The following is a 21,738-nucleotide window of genomic DNA, read 5'->3' on the forward strand; positions in this document are numbered from 1 at the left end:
TTAAAATAATTCATTAAAAATTATATAAATAACTTATCTTTAAAATAATTCATTAAAAAATATATAAATAACTCATCTTTAAATAATTCCAAAACTAATTAATAATAAAACAGTTTTGCACCACTTATGTCTGAAGATTAGAATAAAATAACATTTTTGATCAAAATCTATTCATTTTGATTCTAGAAAAATAAAATAAATCTTTTTGGTGTCTAATAACTGAATTAGATTTTATACAAGCTGAAAATATTTAAATTTTTTCAGACTCATTATGGTCATTAAAAATATTGTGCCCAAAATTCATAATGATTGAGTAACTAGCTATAATGCCCCAAAGAAATTGATGGCTAAAAATTCATCAAAATCCGAAGTATCTGAAATTTCCAGAAAGGCCTTTTGCTCCTCCTTACACTTTTTGCATAAAACTAAATTTAAAAGTAGCCAACATTACCAAGCCTTACACTTAGCAATTACTACTAATCAGATTACTTTCAGAGTTTACTCCATACAAACATGTTTGTTTTGTTGGGTTTTACGGCATGTCAACACAGAGTTATTTTATGCCGAGTGTCGTACGAGCGAGTTCATTTTAACTTTTTTGATAAAGACCAATTTTTTTTTAAATATGAAAGTATGACGTGGGGATTGTTTTTTTTTTTTTATCTTTTTTTCTTTGTAGAAATTATTTCTCATTACAAAATCAGTGCATTTAGTTAGTTTGTGTTTTATTGTGAGTTGTGTTTGACAAGGTATACAGATGGGTTGACTTTCTTTTTTTAGGAGATATGAATGGGTTAAATACTTCTTTTCTGTTTAGTTTTGTATTTTGTTCTTGTTTTTTTTAATTGTTGGTATTATTTCATGAAGTTTGTTAGGATATTCATTGCTACAAATTTGCTATTTTTCCATTGTGTATGTATTGATATGTCTTTTGAGATCTGTGTATGGGATTTGAAAATTTGCATGAATCGGGAGATCAATGGCAGTTTTTGCTGATGAATCCACTAATTCGTTATTTTTGATACCAGAATGGCTTGGTATCAAGCAGAAGATAATTTTTTTTTGACTGTTTAATTCTGTTAATTTGTGGAATAATTTTGCGATTTTTATCTTTGATATCTTTTAGATTGGGAGTCTGAAAGGATTATAAATTTGGATTTTTTCTTATTAGAGGCTAAATTAAGAGCTAAGATTAGAGCATGTATTTCGGCACTGAAAACTGATGTTTCTTTTGGGAGGTTTGTTTGTTTTTTGATTGATTTGTTGAGTATTGCTGCATTGGCTGTTGCGTTATTTTGTTTAGACCCATCTGTATAGATGTGTGTGTGGTTTGGATACTTTTCTTTGATTTTATGGAGATCATCATGGTAAGTTATTGGATGGGTGTGTTTCTTTTCATGTTTACTTAGATCAATGTTGGGGGTTGCGATTTTCCAGGGAGGGGTTTTGAGTTGGACAGTTTCATGAATTTTGGTTACTGGTAGATTTGCTTCTTTGGTGATTGGTTTTATTCTGAGTTCAAAAGTTTTGATTGTATTTTCTTTTTGGTTGAAAAGATGTTTACGAGTGCTATTGTGTGCTGGTTTGGTTTGGTCGTTTTGTTTTACGGCATATCAACCCTTTTCAGGTTATTTAATGCCGAATCTGGTGATTTTGAAGAACGATTTTTTAATATAGTATATTTGTTTTTTAAGTTGTATTCTATTTAACACATAGTTGGGACCCTAACAGGTGCTACCATTCCGGGTCAGACTGGACCTGGGAGCAATGGCAATTAAAGGGTGGCTCCACGCTCCCTAAGGCCTGCATCGGATATAGTTTAAGGTCATATCCAGGACCGTTGTGTAAGAGGGTTCTTTTTAAAAATTTTTATATAGGCCAATTGTTTTAAGATATAAGAGTATGGTGTGGGGATTGTTTTTTTCAAATAACTTTTTAATATTGTTTTCTTTGTAGAATCGCTGTCTTACTGTTACAAAATCAGTACATTCAATTAATTAATATGTATTTGATTGTGAGTAGTGTTTGACAAGGTATACAGATTGGTTGGTTTTCTTTTTTTAGGAGATGAGTGGGTTAAGTGTGTATGGCCTATTTTTATTCTTGTTAGTTTAACTTCTTCTTTTCTGTTTAATTTCATGTTTTGTTCTTGTTTTTTGATTTTTGGCATGATTTTGTGCAGTTTATTGTTAGGGTATTCGTTCCAGTAAGTTTGCCATTTCTCTGTTGTGTATGCGTTGATACATCTTTTTAGATCTATGTATGGAATTTTGAAATTTGCATCGATTGGGAGGTTTAAGGCATTTTTTGCTGCTGAGTCTGCTAATTCATTACCTTTAATACCGGAATGGCTAGGTATCCAGCAGAAAATGATTTCTCTTTTACTGTTTAATTCCGTTAATTTTTGAAGTAGTTTTGCGATTAGGGGGTTGTCCATCTTTTTATTTTTAATAGTTTTTAGAGTAGATTGGGAGTCTGAAAGGATTATAAACTTGTTTTTTCTGTTATTGGAGACCAGATTGAGAGCTAGGATTAGAGCATGTATTTCAGCACGGAAGATTGGGGTTTCTTTTGGGAGGTTTGATTGTTTTTTGATTGATCTATTGAGTATTGCTGCACTGGCTGTTGCGTTGTTTTGTTTAGATCCATCTGTATAGATGTGTATGTAGTCTGAATACTTTTCTTTGATTTTATCGAGATCATCATGATAGGTTATTGAATGAGTATGTTTTTTTTCATGTCTACTTAAACTTAGGTCGATGTTAGGGGATACGATTTTCCAAGGAGGTGTTTTTGGTAAGACAGTTTTGTGAATTTTGGTTATGGGGAGATTTACTTCTTGGGAGATCGATTTTATCCTAAGTCCAAAGGTTTTGATTGCGTTTTCTTTTTGGTCGAAGAGGTGTTTGCAGTTTGGGTTTAAGGTGCTATTGTGTGCTGGATTAGTGGGATTGGCTGTAAGTTTTGTGTAGTATTTTAGACCGAGGTTTTGGTTTCTGAGCATTGGAGGGGTTTCATGTGCTTCTGCATACAGGCTTTCTACAGGGGAGATGCTCCTAGTGCTAGTCTTAGTCCTGAATGGCATATTGCATTGAGGGTTTTTAGGTATGACTTTCTGGCGGATTGATATATGAAGCTACCATAATCTATTTTTGATCTGATTAATGCTCTATATAGTTTGAGTAGTGTGTTCTTGTCAGCTCCCCAATCTGTATGGGCAATGACTCGTAGAAGTTGTAATGCTTTATTACATTTGGTTTTGATATGATTGATGTGTGGAATGAAATTAAGTTTTTTGTCAAAAATGATTCCTAGGTGCTTGTGTTCGTTTACAAATGGAATTTTTTCACCTTCAATCTGTAAGGTTGGGTCAGGGTGGAGTTTGCGATGGTTACAGAAATGGATGCATTTTGTTTTAGTTTTGGAGAATTTGAAACCATTTTTAGTTGCCCATTTATTAATTTTATTTATGTTGTGTTGTAATTTCCTTTCAATAGTATGAATGTATTTAGATCTGTAGCTGATTGAGCAATCATCTACATGTAAAGAGCTATGTGTATCAGGAGAGAGTTCTTTTATAATATCATTGATTTTAATGTTGAAGAGAGTTGTTGCCAATATGCTGCCTTGGGACACTCCTTGTTTTTGTGGGTCTGATAAAGTCGAGTTTATGCGAACTTGGAAAGATCTGTCTGTTAAGAAGTTTTTTATAAATTCAGGTAGTCTACCTCTTAGTCCAATGCTGTGGAGATCTTTTATGATACCGTATTTCTAGGTAGTATCATACGCCTTCTCTAAGTCAAAAAATATGGTGGTGGCATGTTGTTTCTTAATGAAAGCTTCCCTGATATATGTTTCTAGATTGATGATATGATCAATGCATCCACAATTTTTTTGGTAGCCACATTGATTTTTTGAAATGATATTGTTTGTTTCTAGGTACCACATTAACGGAAGTTGATCATTCTTTCCATGGTTTTGCATAAGCAACTTGTTAGAGCAATAAATCGGTAATTTTCTGGATTTGATGAATCTTTTCCCGGTTTTGCTATGGGAATTATTGTGGCTTGTTTCCATGTTTTGGGGAATTCTTTCTTTATCCATATTTTGTTAAACATTTGCAGGAGACTTTTAAGTGATTCGGGAGGTATATTTTTTAGGAAACTGTAGTGGATCTCATCCGGTCCCACGGCGGAGTTGTGGGATTTTTCTATGGCGTCTTTAAGTTCATCTAGTGAGAAGGTCTCGTTGTAGGGTTCTTGGTTATTGGAATCAAAGTTTATTTTATATTTTTCCTGATTTTCCTTTAGTGTTTGAAATTGTTTTTTGTATTGTTTCGATGATGAATTGTTAGCGAAAGTTTTGGCCAGTGTATCAGCTATATCTTTGTTTTCAGTTATTTTGTTTTTAGTGAGGAGGTGATTGTTTAGGTTGGGGTTATCTTTCCCGGAGATTTTTCTAATCATTTTCCAGATAGTTTTTTTTAGGTTTGGTAGAAGTGTTGATTTGATTGACGAATTGTTGCCAACAATTTTGTTTTGATTCCTTTATTGTTTTACGTGCTTTTGCTCGGAGTCGTTTATATTCTATGAGGTTACTGGTTATGGGTTGCTTTTTGAATTTCCTTAAGGCTGCCTTTCTTTTTCATATGGCTTTTTTGCATTCTTGGTTGAACCATGGTTTGTTATTTTTATTTGGAGGGCAATTTTTGGGGATGCATTCTTTAGCTATTAGAATTAGAGTTCGGGAGAAGTCTTCCATTGATTGAACGTTTTATTCTATTAATTGTTGCGAGCATAATTGTTTGAATTTTATCCAGTTTGCTTTGTTCGTATTCCATCTTGGTATGTTGTTTTGGATAGTACTATTGTAGTCTATTATGATGGGAAAATGATCGCATCCACAGGGATCATCATAAGTTTTCCATGTATAATCCAGAAAGCTTGATGGGTCACACATGGTTAGATCAATGGCACTGGTTGTACCATTTGTTGGATTTAAGTAGGTGGGTTCTTTTTTGTTCAGAAGGCATATGTTGTTATTGTTTATAAATTGCTCAATTTTGTTTCCTTTGGAGTTGGTTGTTTTGCATCCCCATAGTGTGTTATGGCTGTTGAAGTGTCCTAGAAGGATGAAAGGTTAAGGTAATTGTTTGATTAGGTTTTCTAATTCAGTATTATTTATTGGTTCAGTAGGAGGTAAGTATAGAGAACAGATTGTGAGAGTTTTTTGGAGTGTGACCTGGGCTGCGACTGCCTGAAGATTGGTTTGGACAGTAAGCTTGCTCTTTAGGATATCGTTTCTTACTAGGATTGATGTGCCTCCATTGGATCGTAAGCCTGTATTATGGATATAATGATACTGTTTGTAGTTTTTTGTTTTTAGGTGGTTGTTGTGTTGTAGAAATGTCTCTTGTAGACAGATAACTGCTGGGTTGTGTAATGAAATAAGTATAAGGAGTTCGTTAAAATTAGGTTTAATGCCTCGGCAGTTCCATTGAATAATAGTTTGAGTTTTTTTATTGTGTTCAGCCATTTTATTTGTCTAGGGGTGTTTTGTCTTCTACCTCCATCTCCTCCGGTTGTTTATTTTTTGTCGGAGTTTGTATCTTTGGTGGAGTGTTTGGTTGGGTTTTTTCTTTTTTTTGTTTGGATCTGGACGTTGATCTGGATCTTGCTTGGGATGTTGCTGTTTTGGGTTCTTGTTCATTTTTTCCCTCTTGATTACTTGTGTTTGGTTTCTTTTTTTTTTTCCAGGGTGTTTTCGGTTTCCATTTTTCCTAGAATTTGGAATCTATTTTGAATGTCTACTGTTTGGTTTTCTTCTTTTCTGGTCCCTTTGCGGAGGGTACTAGGCAAGTGTTCTTTTGATTTTGGGATGTTTTCAGTTTGTGTGGGTTTTTTGTTAGAGGATTGTGTTTGATTTTTACGATCTGGTTGGATTTTACTCTCAACTGTTTGGTAGTTATTTCCAAGTACAGCTGGAGTTGACGGCAGTTGCCGTAAGGTGACCCTCAATGTCTCAACTAGTTCACGAAGTGATTTTATGAGGGTAGAGATTTCCTTTAGTTCAGTGTTTTCTATTGTTTTTAATTGATTTTTGGTTGCACCTGCGAATGATCTAGTTGGTTCTGTTGTGGTGGCTGTTTCAATAATTTTCCTGGCTTCAGTAAAACTTATGTTTTTGGTATATTTGAGTTCATTTATTTTTTTTTCTTTGATCCAGTTTTGGCAGAGCGATGAGTATGCTGGATGGTTCTCTCCACAGTTTGGGCATTTTATATTTCCTTGGCATTCTGTTTCCTGGTGTTCGTTACTGCTACACTTTGGGCATACTGTTTTCCTGGTGTAGTATTCTTTGAAGTGGCCAAATTTTTGGCAGTTTAGGCAGCGAAGTGGTCTGGGGATATATGTTTCTACTTTAATGTTAATATATCCAATCTTGAGTTCAGTTGGTGGAGTGGGAGTATTGAAAGTTAATATTATGTGTTGGTGTTAATTGTTTGTTCGTTTCTTTTTATTGTAATTCTTTTAGTATCTATAACTTTTTGATTTTTTTAGGTTTGTTTTTATTTCATCTAGAGAGCAGGTGTTTAGTTCTGGATATCTGATGAATCCCTTTGAGGTGTTGAGGGTTTGTGAGGGTAGGCTTTGATGTTTATATCATGGAACTTTGTCCATGTTAAACTTTCTTTGGCACTACTTTTAGTAGATACTTGTATAAGTAAAGTTCCATTTTTTAATTTGTTTTGTGTTCAGATTTTTGTTGATAATTCTTTCGATTTTGAACGGGGACATTTTTGTTATTTGTGTGTTATCTTGCGATTCCAAGATTATATACTCCGGAAAGTTTATGTTTTCATCTTCATCACTTTCTGGATGGGGTCTTAATTTTTTTGGAAGCCATAGAATATTTTGTTTTTTTCATCATCCTTGCTCCCCACCCTCCTTGGAGCCCTAAATTGGGAGATGGTTGGGGGGAAACCCATTCGCCCAAGTATCTCAGGGATATAATGATGATATACTCAAACAGTGAGTATAGCTGCTTATGACGATTTTTTTCATTTCCTTGGATCCAGCAAGGTGTAGAAAGGGTTAGTTGTCAATAGCATCAGTTTTCACCATCTGATTGGCCCTTGCCATTGCCTTCTAATGATAGTATGTGTGTGTTTTTAAAAATTTTTTTATATGAGTATAATGTGTTTGTGTTTCTCTTTATGGGGGTTTACTATTATTAGGGACCGTCATGACTAGCCGGTTGGTCGGGTCGAGCCTGCCCGACCGCCCGTCTAGCCGAAGTAAGGGCCAAAGTGGAGTGTTGCTAACTCACGGCCATTTGGTTCCAAGGTCGTGAGTTGCTCAGCCACCAGGATCCCGTTCTAAGGCATTACGGGTCGCCACCTACGGCCAACAGGTGGCCCCATTGAGGGACTTTTACTCTCTGCAGGGGGGCAGTCGGTGTATTCTGATACTCCACCGACAGGGTCTGGGAGTGGGGGGAGATATAAAAGGGGAGGGAGAGGGGCTGTTGTTTTTGTAGAACAAAATTAAGTTTTACAAAAAAGATCAGAAAACAAAAAACATCAATGTAGGTGCATTTCGTCTCAGGAAGCCAAAAGACAGCCTGATCTGATAGTACCAGATTGTGTGCTGGATTTGTGGGGTTGGTTGTTAATTTTGTGTAGTACTTTAGACCAAGGCTTTGGTTTCTAAGCATTGGAGGAGTTTCATGCGCTTCTGCATATAGGCTTTCTCCAGGAGAGGTTTGAAACGCTCCTAGTGCTAGTCTTAGTCTGGAGTGGCATATTGCGTTGAGGGTTTTTAAATATGACTTTCTGGTGGATTGACATTGACTACCATAGTTTATTTTAGATCTGATTAGTGTTCTATATAGTTTGAGTAGTGTGTTCTTGTCAGCTCCCCAATCTGTATGGGCGATGACTCGTAGGAGTAGTAGTGTTTTATTTCATTTGGTTTTAATGCAATTGATGTGTGGAATGAAGTTTAATTTTTTGTCAAAAATGATTCCTAGGTGCTTCTGTTTGTTTATGAATGGAATATTTTCACCTTCAATCTGTAAGGTTGGGTCAGAGTGGAGTTTGCGTTGGTTACAGAAATGGATGCATTTTGTTTTGGACGATTTGAAACCATTTCTTGTTGCCCATTTATTAATTTTATTTATGTTGTGTTGTAATTTCCTTTCAATAGTATGAATGTATTTTGATCTGTAGTTGATTGAGCAGTCATCTATGTATAAGGAGCTATGTATATCAGGAGAGAGTTCTTTTATCATGTTGATTTTGATGTTTTTTTTATTTATTTATTTTTTTTTTATTACATTTTCACCCCAAACAAGGCAAATTGCCACTTTGGTGTAGGGGGCTACTATCAGGGGCAACAACTACTGGGGTACTATGTAGGGATTTGGGCAGCAAGATGTCGGTTCACGTTACACTTGAACTTCTGCACGTCAGTACTGTTGGGGAAGCAGGGACCTGGAATGGAATTCCAGAGTCTAGCTGTTCTGGGGAAGAAACTATTGGAGTAAAAAGATCTTTTACATCTAGGGATCTCTACAGTGTGGGGGTGGGATTTAGCAGCCTGTCGGGTTTGTCGAGGGTGCTCACGTTGTGGGGACACAAGTGATTGCAGTTCGTCAGAGCATTCACCACTAAAATACTTGTAGAAAAGGCAGAGGGATGCAACATTTTGTCGATGGGACAGAGGCTGAAGCTTAGATGCCAGTTCAGGGTCTATCAGGTTTGCGACTCTCTTTTGAACCCTGTCAAGGAGCGAGAGACTAGTAGCAGATGCACCAGCCCAAATGTGACAGCAATACTCCATACATGGGCGAATGGTGGCCTTATAGAGGTACAGGATACTTTCGGGTGTTAGTAGTTTTCTAGCACGGTAGAGAGAGCCCACCTTTCTTGCAGCAGCCCTGGCAATGCCTTCAATGTAATTGTTCCAACTCATGTTTCCTGTGAACGTTAGGCCAAGGAGTTTGAAAGATTTGGCCATTGCTATAGGTGGTAGAAAGGGTTTCTTGTAATTATTGAATGAAACTAGTTTAGTCTTGGCAGCATTGAACGTGACCAACCACTTGTTAAAGAGAGTTGTTGACAATATGCTGCCTTGAGGCACTCCTTGATTTTGTGGGTCTGATAAAGTAGAGTCTATGCGAACTTGGAAAGATCTGTCTGTTAGGAAGTTTTTTATCAATTCAGGTAGTCTGCCTCTTAGTCTAATGTTATGGAGATCTTTTATGATGCTGTGTTTCCAAGTAGTTTAGTAAGCTTTCTCAAGATCGAAAAAAAAAACAGATGTTATGTGTTCCTTATTAATGAAAGCTTCTCTGATGTAAGTTTTGAGGTTAGTGATGTGGTCTCATACAAACATATGCATATCAAAGTTTATATATTAGCAAGCTGCCTGACCTGCTAATTGTTCCTATTTACTTGTCTCTTTATGAGGGGTAGAGTTAGACACAAGGTTGGTTTTTAATGTTAGGAAAAATCCAGCTCCCCAAAGACAGGCACTCTGGAAAAGAACAAACACTAAAAATTGTCTCAGTCATGAAGGTTTTCTCCTCCACTGACTGAGAACAGAAAAGGTGAAATGTAGCATCAGAACAGATACTACACTGTGATCTTGTCCCGAAAGCCAATGTTGCCTGATCATAAGATACACTTAAATATGATATTTTAATTCATGCAGATTACATATTTATTATTATAGAGACAATTCTATCAATTATTATATTGAACCTAATTAATTGTAGTGCGATCAAAACTAATATATATATATATATATATATTATATATATGACTTGGATGCCATCAGCTAGAATCGCAACCAAAACATACAACTCTCCACCCTCATTCCTTAGCCGCTGAACCATGCCCATATGCATTATATATATATATATATATATATTCACCTGTCATCCCATTTTTAAAAGATGGAATTGTCTGATTGTTGAAGAGTCAAAAAAGAGCACACGGTCCAGAGTTTTACAATTATATAGATGTAAAGACAAACATACTTACCCTCTTATATATATATATATTTGTAATCCAAATATATTTTAAAAACTAAAAAGAAAAAAAAAAAAAATCATGATTTTTATATAATTTAATGCCGAATATGTCAGCATTTCTTTTATTCCTACATTAAAACAATTTCTTCTCTTTAGTTCTTCTTCATGTGCAATTCATGTAAATGGCTTGCAGCTCTCTGACTTAAATTCAGTGCTGGCTCCATTGCATTTGTGCTTTTTTCGCCCATTAATGACAGTCCACAAAGTCCAAAATATGTATGAAGAGCATCTGAGAAAAAAAAAAAAAAATTGAAATATATGCATAGAATGAAAAAAATAAATTTTATATCAAAATATACAAAAGAAACACTATGAAATATAGCATTGGTTTCATGTTTGTTGTATAAAGCAAAATCAACCTAAGTTCATCATCATCATCAAGTTTGGAGTGTCAGTGACGTAGGTAACACGACAGGTAATGCCTCACACCTCTCCATACAATCAGATCCAAAGAGATGATATCAGTCAGGCTGGATGCAGTCAAATCACTTCTTACACACTGAAGCCAGGTCTTTCTGAGTTTATTATGCATCTTGGTGCTTGATGTATTCACTTATGTATATATAGTTTGATGAAATTAATGCAGGAGGTGGCATGCATGGCCAAACCATGCGAGACAGTGAATGCATAAAGCATCCAAAATCTCACCAATACCACACTTTTGATAAAGCATGGTTGAAGGGATTGTTGTCACACATCCACCTGATTGTTGCACAGTGAATACACCAAAAGTTGTTGCAAATCAGAAGTGTTTTCGGCTCATGTCTCACTGCAATAACAATGTAAAACACAAACTTAAAAGAATTTGCCTTTAGAGAGTCCTAAAAATAATGTAACTAGATGTAAGGATTGACAGCAACTTCCTAAACCTTCCTTAAGCAACACAAAAGTGAACAGTAACGCAGTAATAGTATGTTTTCAATGACCACGAGCACCAACATGTCTCGCAGGTAGCAGAAGGAAGTTTCAATATCAAGAGTCATGTACATCTACACATGCCACTGTTAAAGCATCGATTGGGCAGGCAACACCCTGGCATCTTTGACAAACATAATCTGGGTCAACTACAAGCCTCCAAGCAAAATTACTAGACTTCTTGTGGACTCCTGAATATTCAATGGAGTTTACACCTATGCCAGCACAAGAAACATGCCAGTATCCTGCAGGAGGTCATCAATATGAATAAAATTACAAGCATTTGAATACATGCCATGGAAACCACTGGCAACCCGACTGCTCACCTAGATATGTGGTCAACAGATACAAAGTAGAGAGGTTTCCTGGATGCAATGTACTTTTTCTGTAGTTGGTTTATAATAAGGTATCCACAGGGTTTTTGCTTGGCTCAATATCAAACTGCATTTTGTTGATGCTCACCATTCAGGCAGTCTAATTACTCTGTCCGCAAGGTAATGACCGTTGCTGGAATTGAAAACCTCCCTCTTGCCCTTGTAGAGGTTTACAGTGTAGCTTAGTTCCCAATCTCACTATCATTAAAAACTGCCTCAACTAACTATCTTACCAACTAAGACCCCCTTTTGACAGCAGCCTTCCACATCTTGATGATGATGCTAGATGTGTCAATAGTCTTACCATTTTTCATCCTGTGGATGACTGAACCAAATCTGCTGATACACAAGGAGGAGATACCTTAAGGGTCAAGTAACTTGTTCACCACTCAACATTTAGGAGTGTTACATAATGCTTCACCCAAGCCGTTATCTTATTCCCATCACTGAGTGTGATTTCATTAGCATCATTCTGGATACCCTTTTCATTCGCAACATTCTAATTAATGTGGTTCATTTGTTCGGCTAACCAATAGATATCATTGTTGTTAGATGAAATATTAGCTTGATGCCTTTTGGCCTCAGGTTTGGAAAGAATAAATGTTTGGCTTTACCATAAGAACCTTAAGCAGATAGAGATCTTTGAAAGAAGCCTGTTTCTTTTTTATTACATCTTCAATCAGATCATTATAGTTATATAAGTTGAAAAATAATTTCACACTATCTTTGTTGTAAGGAATAATTTTTCTGTCTCTCCCTTTTTTGAAGGAACATTCTCTCTCCAAAAAATCCTTTAAACTATCAGCAGCCTCCTTGTGTTTTCATTCATGAAGTTTGTTTGTCTCTAGAAACAGAATCAAGTCATCGAATGATCCATTGAACAGATCAGCAGATTAACACACATGGGAAATGATGCTCAAAGAAGGAAGACAAACACATATATGCAAAGACTTTATTTTTATTTAATAACGGCAATTACCCAAAAGTGCAGCGGGTATGAGTTGTTGAACACATAAGCAGTACACGTGTTTGAAAAGACCATGTGTTGCTATGTCTCCATGTGTGTCCCCTTGTTTAATGTTTGTCTGTTTAACTTCAGTGAACATTCTTCTCATTTGTTTATTGAAATATTCATAAGAGACCAATGTAGACCACACTTTTCCACAAGATTCTCAGAAATGTTTTCGGTAGTAGCAATAGCCACCTTAGCCTTAAAAATTCCATAGAACTGGCTAGCGGAGTTTGATTCTTTTGTTCCAGGATGAAATACAAGGTTTAAACTTGCTTTTTTTTTTTGCTCTTTGTATCTGAATGAAGTCACAAACCACAAGATGATGATGCTGTTGCAGCATTCTTCTAAAGATAACTTTATCGTTGCTTGCTGCCCCTTTGAAATTCTTTTGGAACAAAAGGTAATGGTTCCCAGAATAAGTTACCACAACAACTTCTGAAAAGTTATTTAATTGTATCTTTGCTTTCTTCTATTGGAGAAGCTAAAAGTAATTTTTTTCAGGTAATCTATTTGTGATATCAGTACATTTTAAAGCATTACAATGAGATTTGACATGTGATAAATTCCTGGATTTCTTTAGAAAGTGGATGAAGGTGTCATCATTTACAGTTAAAGAATGTTTTACATTTACATTTTACAATATCCTGGCCATTTTTGTAAATATTCATTAGGATTATTTTTTTTTTTTATCAGATTTTCTTTTTCAATATTTTTTTTATAACAAATTCGTTCTCTTAGCCAGTTTGAATTTATAATCAAATATTCTAAAGTTTCTTTACATTACTTCTCATAAAACTACAAACATTAAACCATTTATTTCTGTTATTTGTTGAAAAAAAAAAGAAAAGAAAAGGCATTTAAAATGCAATTATAATCAAGTATAAATTGCAAATCTTTGGCAAATTTCAGCTATTTTTCCGTTGTTAATTTATGACATAGTCACCCAAGTATAGCATGGCAAATCCAAAGGATTAGCAGGTAAAGCAAAAATTAGCACAGTTTTAACCCTTTCTAGCGATGAATTGGATGCAAAAACATCAATGGCTATAACTTTTGCCTATTTTTATTTTTTTAATAGATTAAATAAATTATGATCAGTTGGGTTCCCATGGAATATATGAGATAATATTATTGTCTTGTCTTCAGATGAAATGTTCGAACAGGTGCAAATGGTGATTGTCTATTGAAAATTGTATTGTTGACAACATGTCATCTGGATTGGTTAAATGAGGTGATTCTGATTTTGCCGTCATCACCTGTGGGAATCAAAGATGATTACTGGGACCTAAGGTAAAGACAAGAAATGAATAACTGGCATTGACCAATCATTCCTAATGGGGAAATTGCCTGGCTAGATTTGATTGGTTATCGAAGGGGGCTGCATCTTACAGCTACAACCACCTACTTCAATATAAAAAGAGTTGTATGAGTGATTTTACAAGAGAACAAAGCAAGAAACAGAGCAGTTAGATGAAGAGCCAACCAGATATTCAGACCTTATAGAAAAACAAAGCAAATAGCCCAAAACCCATAATTCTGACCAAAAGTCCCTTGAAAAAAGAAACAGAAAATTCTTATTCACCGTTCCCATGAAGGGGAACGAAATCTAAATGCTTCAACATCAATTCAATGGGAGAATTAGCAAGAGAGAGGAAAACTTTCCCTTTACTAAAAGTTTCAGCAATTACTGCTAACAAGTTAGTCGTACTTTGGCAGGTTAATTCAGAGAAATATAGGAAAGAAATAAAGTTTTTTGGTATGTATTTTTTAATGTCTTTTTTTTCTTTTGTGGACAAACAATTTTGCAAATTATTTTAAATTCGTTGTTAATTAACTATACAATACATATATCTTGGAATAGACAGACTTATATTTTCTTTCCTTTGGAAAGTTTGTTTGATAAAGATTCTTCTATGGGGATCATTTCGGCAGCAACAACACAATGTGAAGGAGCGATCATTTTTGCCATAGAGATGAACATCAACTGGAATTGTACAATTGAAGAAACTTTAGGTCTTATTAGGGTCACTGATCTGTGACTGTGATAGGTCATTAAGGTTGTAATGTGCACAGGAGCTCGGGTATATATATATATATATATATATATATATATATACACACACACTCCTATAAATTTGGGAATTTTTGTGTATTAATATTCATATTTAAAACCCCTTTCTTTGTTTATTTATTTAAAAAGAAACTACAACTTTGTTATATATGGGTTGCGGAATTGCATTCATTTGCAAAAGATTAAGCTAATTTGTATATTCTTTTAAGCATTCATTTTACCCTATTAGTTTAGTTAACTATTATGTGTAATTATATTCATGCAGATATTCTACATGATTTATATTTGCGTAATAGTTGTGTAAAATGGTTATAGGAAACACAAACCTTTCTTTATATTTTTATGTATGTGCATATATATTTGTTTAAAACTGTTGCCCACTAAACTTCTGTCAGTTTTTGGTCTACAGACATAAAACTTAATATATAGGGTACTCAAACCCATGAGAAACTTTATATTTGGGTTTTAGCCGGGGAAAAATTGGTGCAAAAGTGTGAAAATTAGCTAGGTGAAGGTCGAACGATGGCATTACGAATATGCATGGTTCATGTTTTAATTTTTAGCCTTGCAACAAAAATGTCTTCATAGTTCAGGCATTAACGTAAAAGGAAAAAGTAAATCGTAAGCTACACATTTTGGTACAGATTCTGGTGGTGGTAGTGGCACATGACTCATTTTTAACTTAAAATCATTACTATATATTGAATTTAATATAATATGAAATCTGCATTAACCAAAATATAACATTTAAGTGTATTTTATGACTGGGTAATTGCGGGCAGCATGTTAGTAATATATATATAAGACTGACTGTCAGGGTCCAAACCTGTCAAGCCTAAATTTGATAAAGAAAGAAATTTTAGATTTTAGCTGATAAATTTCAAATCATGTATAATTTATAATTTAGATTCAATTAGTTAAAAATAAAAATGAGTTAGATTTTACCTGGTGGATTCTGTGGCCATTTTGCAAATCCTCCAACAATTGGTTCTTGCGTTTCTAATATGTACGCCCGATTTTGTTTGAAATTTGTCAGTTCAAATGACTTCAGCAACTGAAAAAAAAAAATAAAAAAGTACAAAAAAACAACTTCAGAAAGAGAATATGATTCAGAGGTGAGTAAGTTATCCACAAAACAATCATCATGCTAAAATTATTGTTGGAACATACAAATGAACAAACCATCTTCTAAAGATAAAACAAGACATTGCCAGAATAATTTGGATTCTGTTGTTCCCATTATAAAAATAATGCACATGAAATGAAAAAACTTCACAACATTTCTAAGATTCTGCTCAACACTAAAAATAAAATAGCAACAGCGATTTACAGTTAAGTTACTTGTTAAGTTTTGAGACATTATGTTGAACAAAAATGGCGGTGTAGTTCAGATCAGTAATTGGTAATAACCAAGATGGCGGGCAAGAATCAAATGCAGTTAGCAGTAACAAAGATGGCGGCATAGTTCAGATCAGTAATTGGTAGTAACCAAGATGGCGGCGTAGTTCAGATCAGTAATTGGTAATAACCAAGATGGCGGGCAAGAATCAAATGCAGTTAGCAGTAACAAAGATGGCGGCATAGTTCAGATCAGTAATTGGTAGTAACCAAGATGGCGGCGTAGTTCAGATCAGTAATTGGCAGTAATCAAGATGGCGGCCAAGAATCAAATGCGGTCCGTGGCGTAGTTAACAGCGAACTGACTGAATCCAAAATTTGACAATTTTTATAATAATTTTGAAAGGTTTTAATTGGTTGTTTAGCACGGCTGGTAGTTATAAAAATAATTGGCGAATCCATTCGCCACATACCCCCATTAGAAGTAAAAAACATTTTACACACCCCCTTTTTGATATAATGGAAAAATCCTTTCGGATTCAATTTTGGTTTGACTTGAGAAAAGGAAAGAAAAATAAATAAAAATAAACATAAACAAATAAATGAACAAATAAAAATAAACCAATGAGATAATTTTTTTTTTTTCTGGTTTTTGGGGGAATTTGTCTTTATTCGCATTGGTCAAAAAGAATTATTAATATATTGGTATAATGTGTGTAAAAAAAGCCATTTATTTTAAAAATCACATTGTTTTTTTTTATACATATAAAAATAAACACTTTTCAAATATATATAAACATACAAATAGAATACTTTTCAAATACATATAAACATATGCACAAAATTTCACAAATATGCATTTTTTTTTTAACAAAAAAAAAAAAAAGATACAACAAAGGAATTATTTGACAAATAGGAAATTTAAAAAGAAAAGGTTTTAACTTTTTTTTACAAAAACTGGAAACATTATGTTAGGTATTAGTTGGTTAATTTGGTTAGTAAGGTAGAAATGGTCGCAGTTTAATGTCGTGCCCGGGACAATGTTTTTGACTCTTAATGGGGGTATGTGACGAATGGATTCATACAAATGAACAAACCATCTTCTAAAGATAAAACAAGACATTGCCAGAATAATTTGGATTCTGTAGTTCCCATAATAAAAATAATGCACATGAAATGAAAAAACTTCACAGTATTTCTAAAATTCTGCTCAACACTGAAAATAGCAACAGCGATTTGCAGCAAAATAGGAAATACCTGTCTCTTCGATAGAAAAAATTACAGAGTTCTAACCTTAATTATTAAAGGCCAAAGGAGAAAAATATTATCTCCATTATTTCTAAAACAGAACCCCCACCCCCAAACTTTTTGTCAATATTTCTTAAAGTTTCTTGATAGGGAAGGATTTAATGGCTCCATCAAGTCTGGTAAGTGGTATTGACCCTAAAATCACTAGTCAGTAAGTGCAAACTGCTGGTCAAGTTTACAGAAAATGCTTCCCCTTCTTTATCTCTCCTTAAAAATACTGCTATAAAAAGGTATAAGCAAACATGAGGGTATTTAAAAGTCCAAAAATATTGTAAGAATTTAATAAACAAAATTGTTAGCCATACATATCTGCATTGAGCTTGTTTTGCTTTTATCTATTTCCTACAATATATGCATTATTTAATTTATTTAATACGGTTTCTATATTTGCAGATTTATATATGACTCATTCCATGTCAAATAGACAGGAGGTAAAACCATGTCCGACACAGATTTTTTTTCAAATTTGCTACGCTTATAGATCTCCATGAAAGGAATTGAATGGCACTTATTAAACATCTCATGGTGAAGGTTCCTGAGATATGACCTTGACCTTTTACAAAAATGGGAATTTTTATGAAGCAGTGACCAACTTTAAAAGATGATATCTATTGTTTATCGGCCTACAAAGTTCATTCATATATCATTTTAAAGTACTTGGATAGATCTATAATTATATCTGGAAATATTTTTTTTCAAGGTCAAATTTAAAAAGTTGACCATGACCTTAACTTTTAACCTGAATTATCTCAAAAACCGTTCTTTCAATTTCTTTTAAATTTTGACATAAGATTTGTCTATCTTATGAGAGTATATATTCCAAATTTTGTGATGGGCCTATCAGTAAAACTATCTTTACAAGCATTTTAAAGTGTGCAAATTCAAAATGGTGGAACGTAGTACCTGCGACTTCAAGTCAGACATTTTGAAATATTCCGATATGGTCAAGTTTGATATCTTTGCAAAGCTATTTTGATGCTGATTAATATTTACACAAAGACCATGGTCAAAAAAGTTTTTAAAAAAATTGTTGATGAAACTGAATTTTCTTCATTTGTTTTATTTTTTTTGTTTTTGTTTTTTTTAATGCAATGCAGATTTTGTTATTGAAAATAGTGATATAATTAGTGCTGAGGCAGTTAATCAGAATCTAGAACATCTAGAACATTTTAGGTATCAGAATCAGAAAACTTATATGTGACAAACCAATGAAAAGTAGTATTTCGAAGTTATGTGACAAAACGATTCTAAAAAATGTTAAACATTTCTTTTGTTTTTATTAGAAGATAATATGTAGAACATTTATTTTTAAGCTACTAGTGAAAATAAAAGCTAAGAACATAAAAATATGATGTGGATTTATTTTAGCTGTGTGAAAAAACCCATAAAATATGACCTTTTTCCTGCCCAGTCCGTCAGCATTAACAAATCTGACAAGAAAGTGCTAACGTATATTAAAATACTTTGGTTTTTCAGTAAGTCAAACTTTTATCACCTCTATGTTAGACATCTTTTAATTTTTGAAGTCACCTTTCCTTTCTTTACTTGAGACTACTGCCTGTTATAAAAATAAGTTCTCAATATATGTAGTAGAGGGATTGCTGAAGATAAAAAGCAATAAAAAAAATTATAAAAAAAAATATTATTGAAACTGTTTATCCAGTTGAGTTTGACTTGGAACAGATAAGACACAAAAATTCATGCTACAAGACTGACATTTTGCCAGTCACCATAAAAATGTAAGTTCTATTTTCATTAATTTTATGTAGAATTTTAGTAGATATTTTTATTAAAATGGTGAACCTGTAGGAGCATCATTCCTACTAAAAATATGATTCTGTTAAGTTTCTTGCTATTTTTCAGTGGATTATTATTGAATGGACACTTATATGCAAGACTATTTTAGAAAAAAATTAAAAGTTAATATTTCGACATTTGTAAGGGGTGCTCACTTTTTAGTTACGTTATAGTAAATCGATACCCTATTTTGTAAACACGGAAATTAATTTGTTTCTTTTGCCTATTTTGGTACTTATTTATTTTAGGTACTGTGCTGAAACAATGTTATTATTTCGAAAGCTATTCTAAACATGGAGAGGGGAGGGTGTTTTGTAAGGACCTCCAAATGTTTGTGAAGAATTTTGTACATAATTCCGTGATGTCAGATTTGTGATACTTTACGAAATATAAAACGGCAGAAGCAACTTAATGCTTTTTTTTAAAACACCCTTCTTTATCTTCTTCAAATGGCAACTAATAAATAATCTTTGTTATAATTTTGTAAGGTTTTAAGTTTTACATAGTTTAATGATTAATAATATTATAAACATTTATATGCGAGGGGCATGCAATAAGTATGCCCCTGACCCACTTCCCATAGCACTAGAGCAACGAAACTTGGCACAGCTATAAGTCTCTCTCTACAATAGAAACCACTCAGAGTTATGCATTTCTCCCATCGTTTGATGCAGCTCTGGAGACTGTTTTTGTAGAACACCCCAGGTTGGTCCTCCAACCATGACGTGACTTCAGAATTCAAGGCTGCATCATCTGAGAAACGCTTTCCTTTCAAAAACAACTTCATAGCTGGGAAGAGGTGAAATTCAGAGGGTGCAAGGTCAGGAGAGTAGGGAGGATGGGGAAGGATTTCATAAGCACACGCTCGTGCTTCTAATCTGGCAACATGCGAGTTGTGAACCGGAGCATAGTCCTGTTGGAGGAGGGTACCTTTTGCTGATCTTGCCCTGCCTCTTAATTTTTTGTACTTATTTATTTTAGGAACTGTGCTGAAATACATAGATACATATTATATTATATATATATATTATATTATATATATTATATATATATATTATATTATATATATATATTATATTATATATATATATTATATTATATATATTATATTATATATATTATATTATATATATTATATATATATTATATTATATATATTATATATATTATATTATATATATTATATTATATATATAATATATATTATATATATTATATATTATATATATAATATATATTATATATATAATATATATTATATATATAATATATATTATATATATAATATATATTATATATATAATATATATTATATATATAATATATATTATATATATAATATATATTATATATATATATAATATATAATATATATATATATATATATATATATAATATATATTATATATATATATATATTAATATATATTATATAATATATATTATATATATATATATATATATTATATATATATATATTATATATATAATATATATTATATATATAATATATATTATATATATAATATGTATTATATATATAATATATATTATATATATAATATATATAATATATATTATATATATAATATATATTATATATATATTATATAGTATATATTATATCTATATATATATAAAAATGTAAAGTTAGTTCGTTCTAAAAGAATAAAACCATATTTCTAAGTTACCAATTTATTTGAAATTTTCAGACAACCCATCTTTAGAGTCGAGGTATGTTTTTATGTTATTAAAATAAATTTACCTAATTAAAATTAAAATATTAAATAAAATAAATATATTTATTTAATCGTTTCTGCGAATCTGTTCTGTTGATAAAACTGAACTTCCGGTTCGATTCATTTCACAGCCACGAATTGACGAAAGGTTTCATTTTCTGTTAACTCGATAAGTAAAAAAACAAAAAAAACAAAGAAAAACATATTTCATTTGTTTATCTTCCAAATTTTTTAATTTACACATCTTTTCTTTATTATATAAGGCCAAAAAAAAAAAGTTTGTTGCTTGCTTTTGAGTTTTTTTTTGTTTTTCTATATAAGATTACTCATGCAGAGAGTGATCCGTGCTGAAATAATGTTATTATTTAAAAAGTCATTCTTAACATGGGGAGGTAAGGATGTTTTGTACCTATTCTGTACTTTAACCTTACAATTGAATGAATAAAAAAAAAACATATCGTAAAACGTTATTTAAACATGGAAATACGATTTAAAAAATAGCGCGGATCGCTCTCTGCATTAGCACCATTTTTATTTATTGCGGACTATTATTCTCATCTTTATTAGTTGTTGTTTCACGAATTTTCGGCCAACTATTCCTCTGGCCTTCATGAAAAGAAGTCATTTTATAAATGTTCAGTAACTTTTTCCTTTTATTATTCTTAAAGAGTAAAACTTTTCTTATTCATGAAAGGAGTTAAGCCTACGTAAATAAATAAATGTTTGTACACGTGACAAATTATCAATAAATGGTTTAGTTACTTTTTAAAAAAATGTTTGTAAAAGTGCGAAAGGCGACGTTGTTGTACAAACATTACTCCCATGCTTAATTTCTATACTTATAGGTTTTTGGAATTTTTTTTCACTGGATTAATATTGATTGCACACTAATTAAACAGATTATTAAAAAAAAAAAAAATGTAAAAAAGAAATCATTATTTCGACATTTGAAAGTGGTGCTCACTTTTTAGTTACAACGTTCTGATAAATCAGTCACCCATTTTGTAAGCAATAAAAACGCGGTATATCAAAACCATAGAAAGTAAAAATAATGAGTCTCTACCGCATTTGTAAGTCAGAAATATA

The 21,738-nt window shown here is 32.7% G+C and overlaps 1 protein-coding gene across 3 annotated transcripts in view; it reads right to left on the minus strand.

Moving 5' to 3' along the window:
* Positions 1 to 1,239: 1,239 nt before the first annotated feature.
* The window catches only part of LOC145273722 (uncharacterized), a 43,796-nt gene continuing 23,297 nt past the window's right edge, over positions 1,240 to 21,738 (minus strand). For all 3 annotated transcript variants that reach the window (XM_080127098.1, XM_080127097.1, XM_080127099.1), the window contains exons 2-3: positions 15,416 to 15,524; positions 1,240 to 10,327 (exon numbers count right to left, since the gene is read on the minus strand). In XM_080127098.1, coding sequence (XP_079983224.1) covers positions 1,994 to 3,085 — 1,092 coding nt within the window. In that variant the 5' untranslated portion in view covers positions 3,086 to 10,327; positions 15,416 to 15,524 and the 3' untranslated portion in view covers positions 1,240 to 1,993. The remainder of the gene's footprint in view (positions 10,328 to 15,415; positions 15,525 to 21,738) is intronic.

This window comes from Euprymna scolopes, unplaced genomic scaffold (genome assembly GCF_053919585.1).
Source record: "Euprymna scolopes isolate OS-2025 unplaced genomic scaffold, ASM5391958v1 sca142, whole genome shotgun sequence".
Classification (NCBI taxonomy): domain Eukaryota; kingdom Metazoa; phylum Mollusca; class Cephalopoda; order Sepiida; family Sepiolidae; genus Euprymna; species Euprymna scolopes.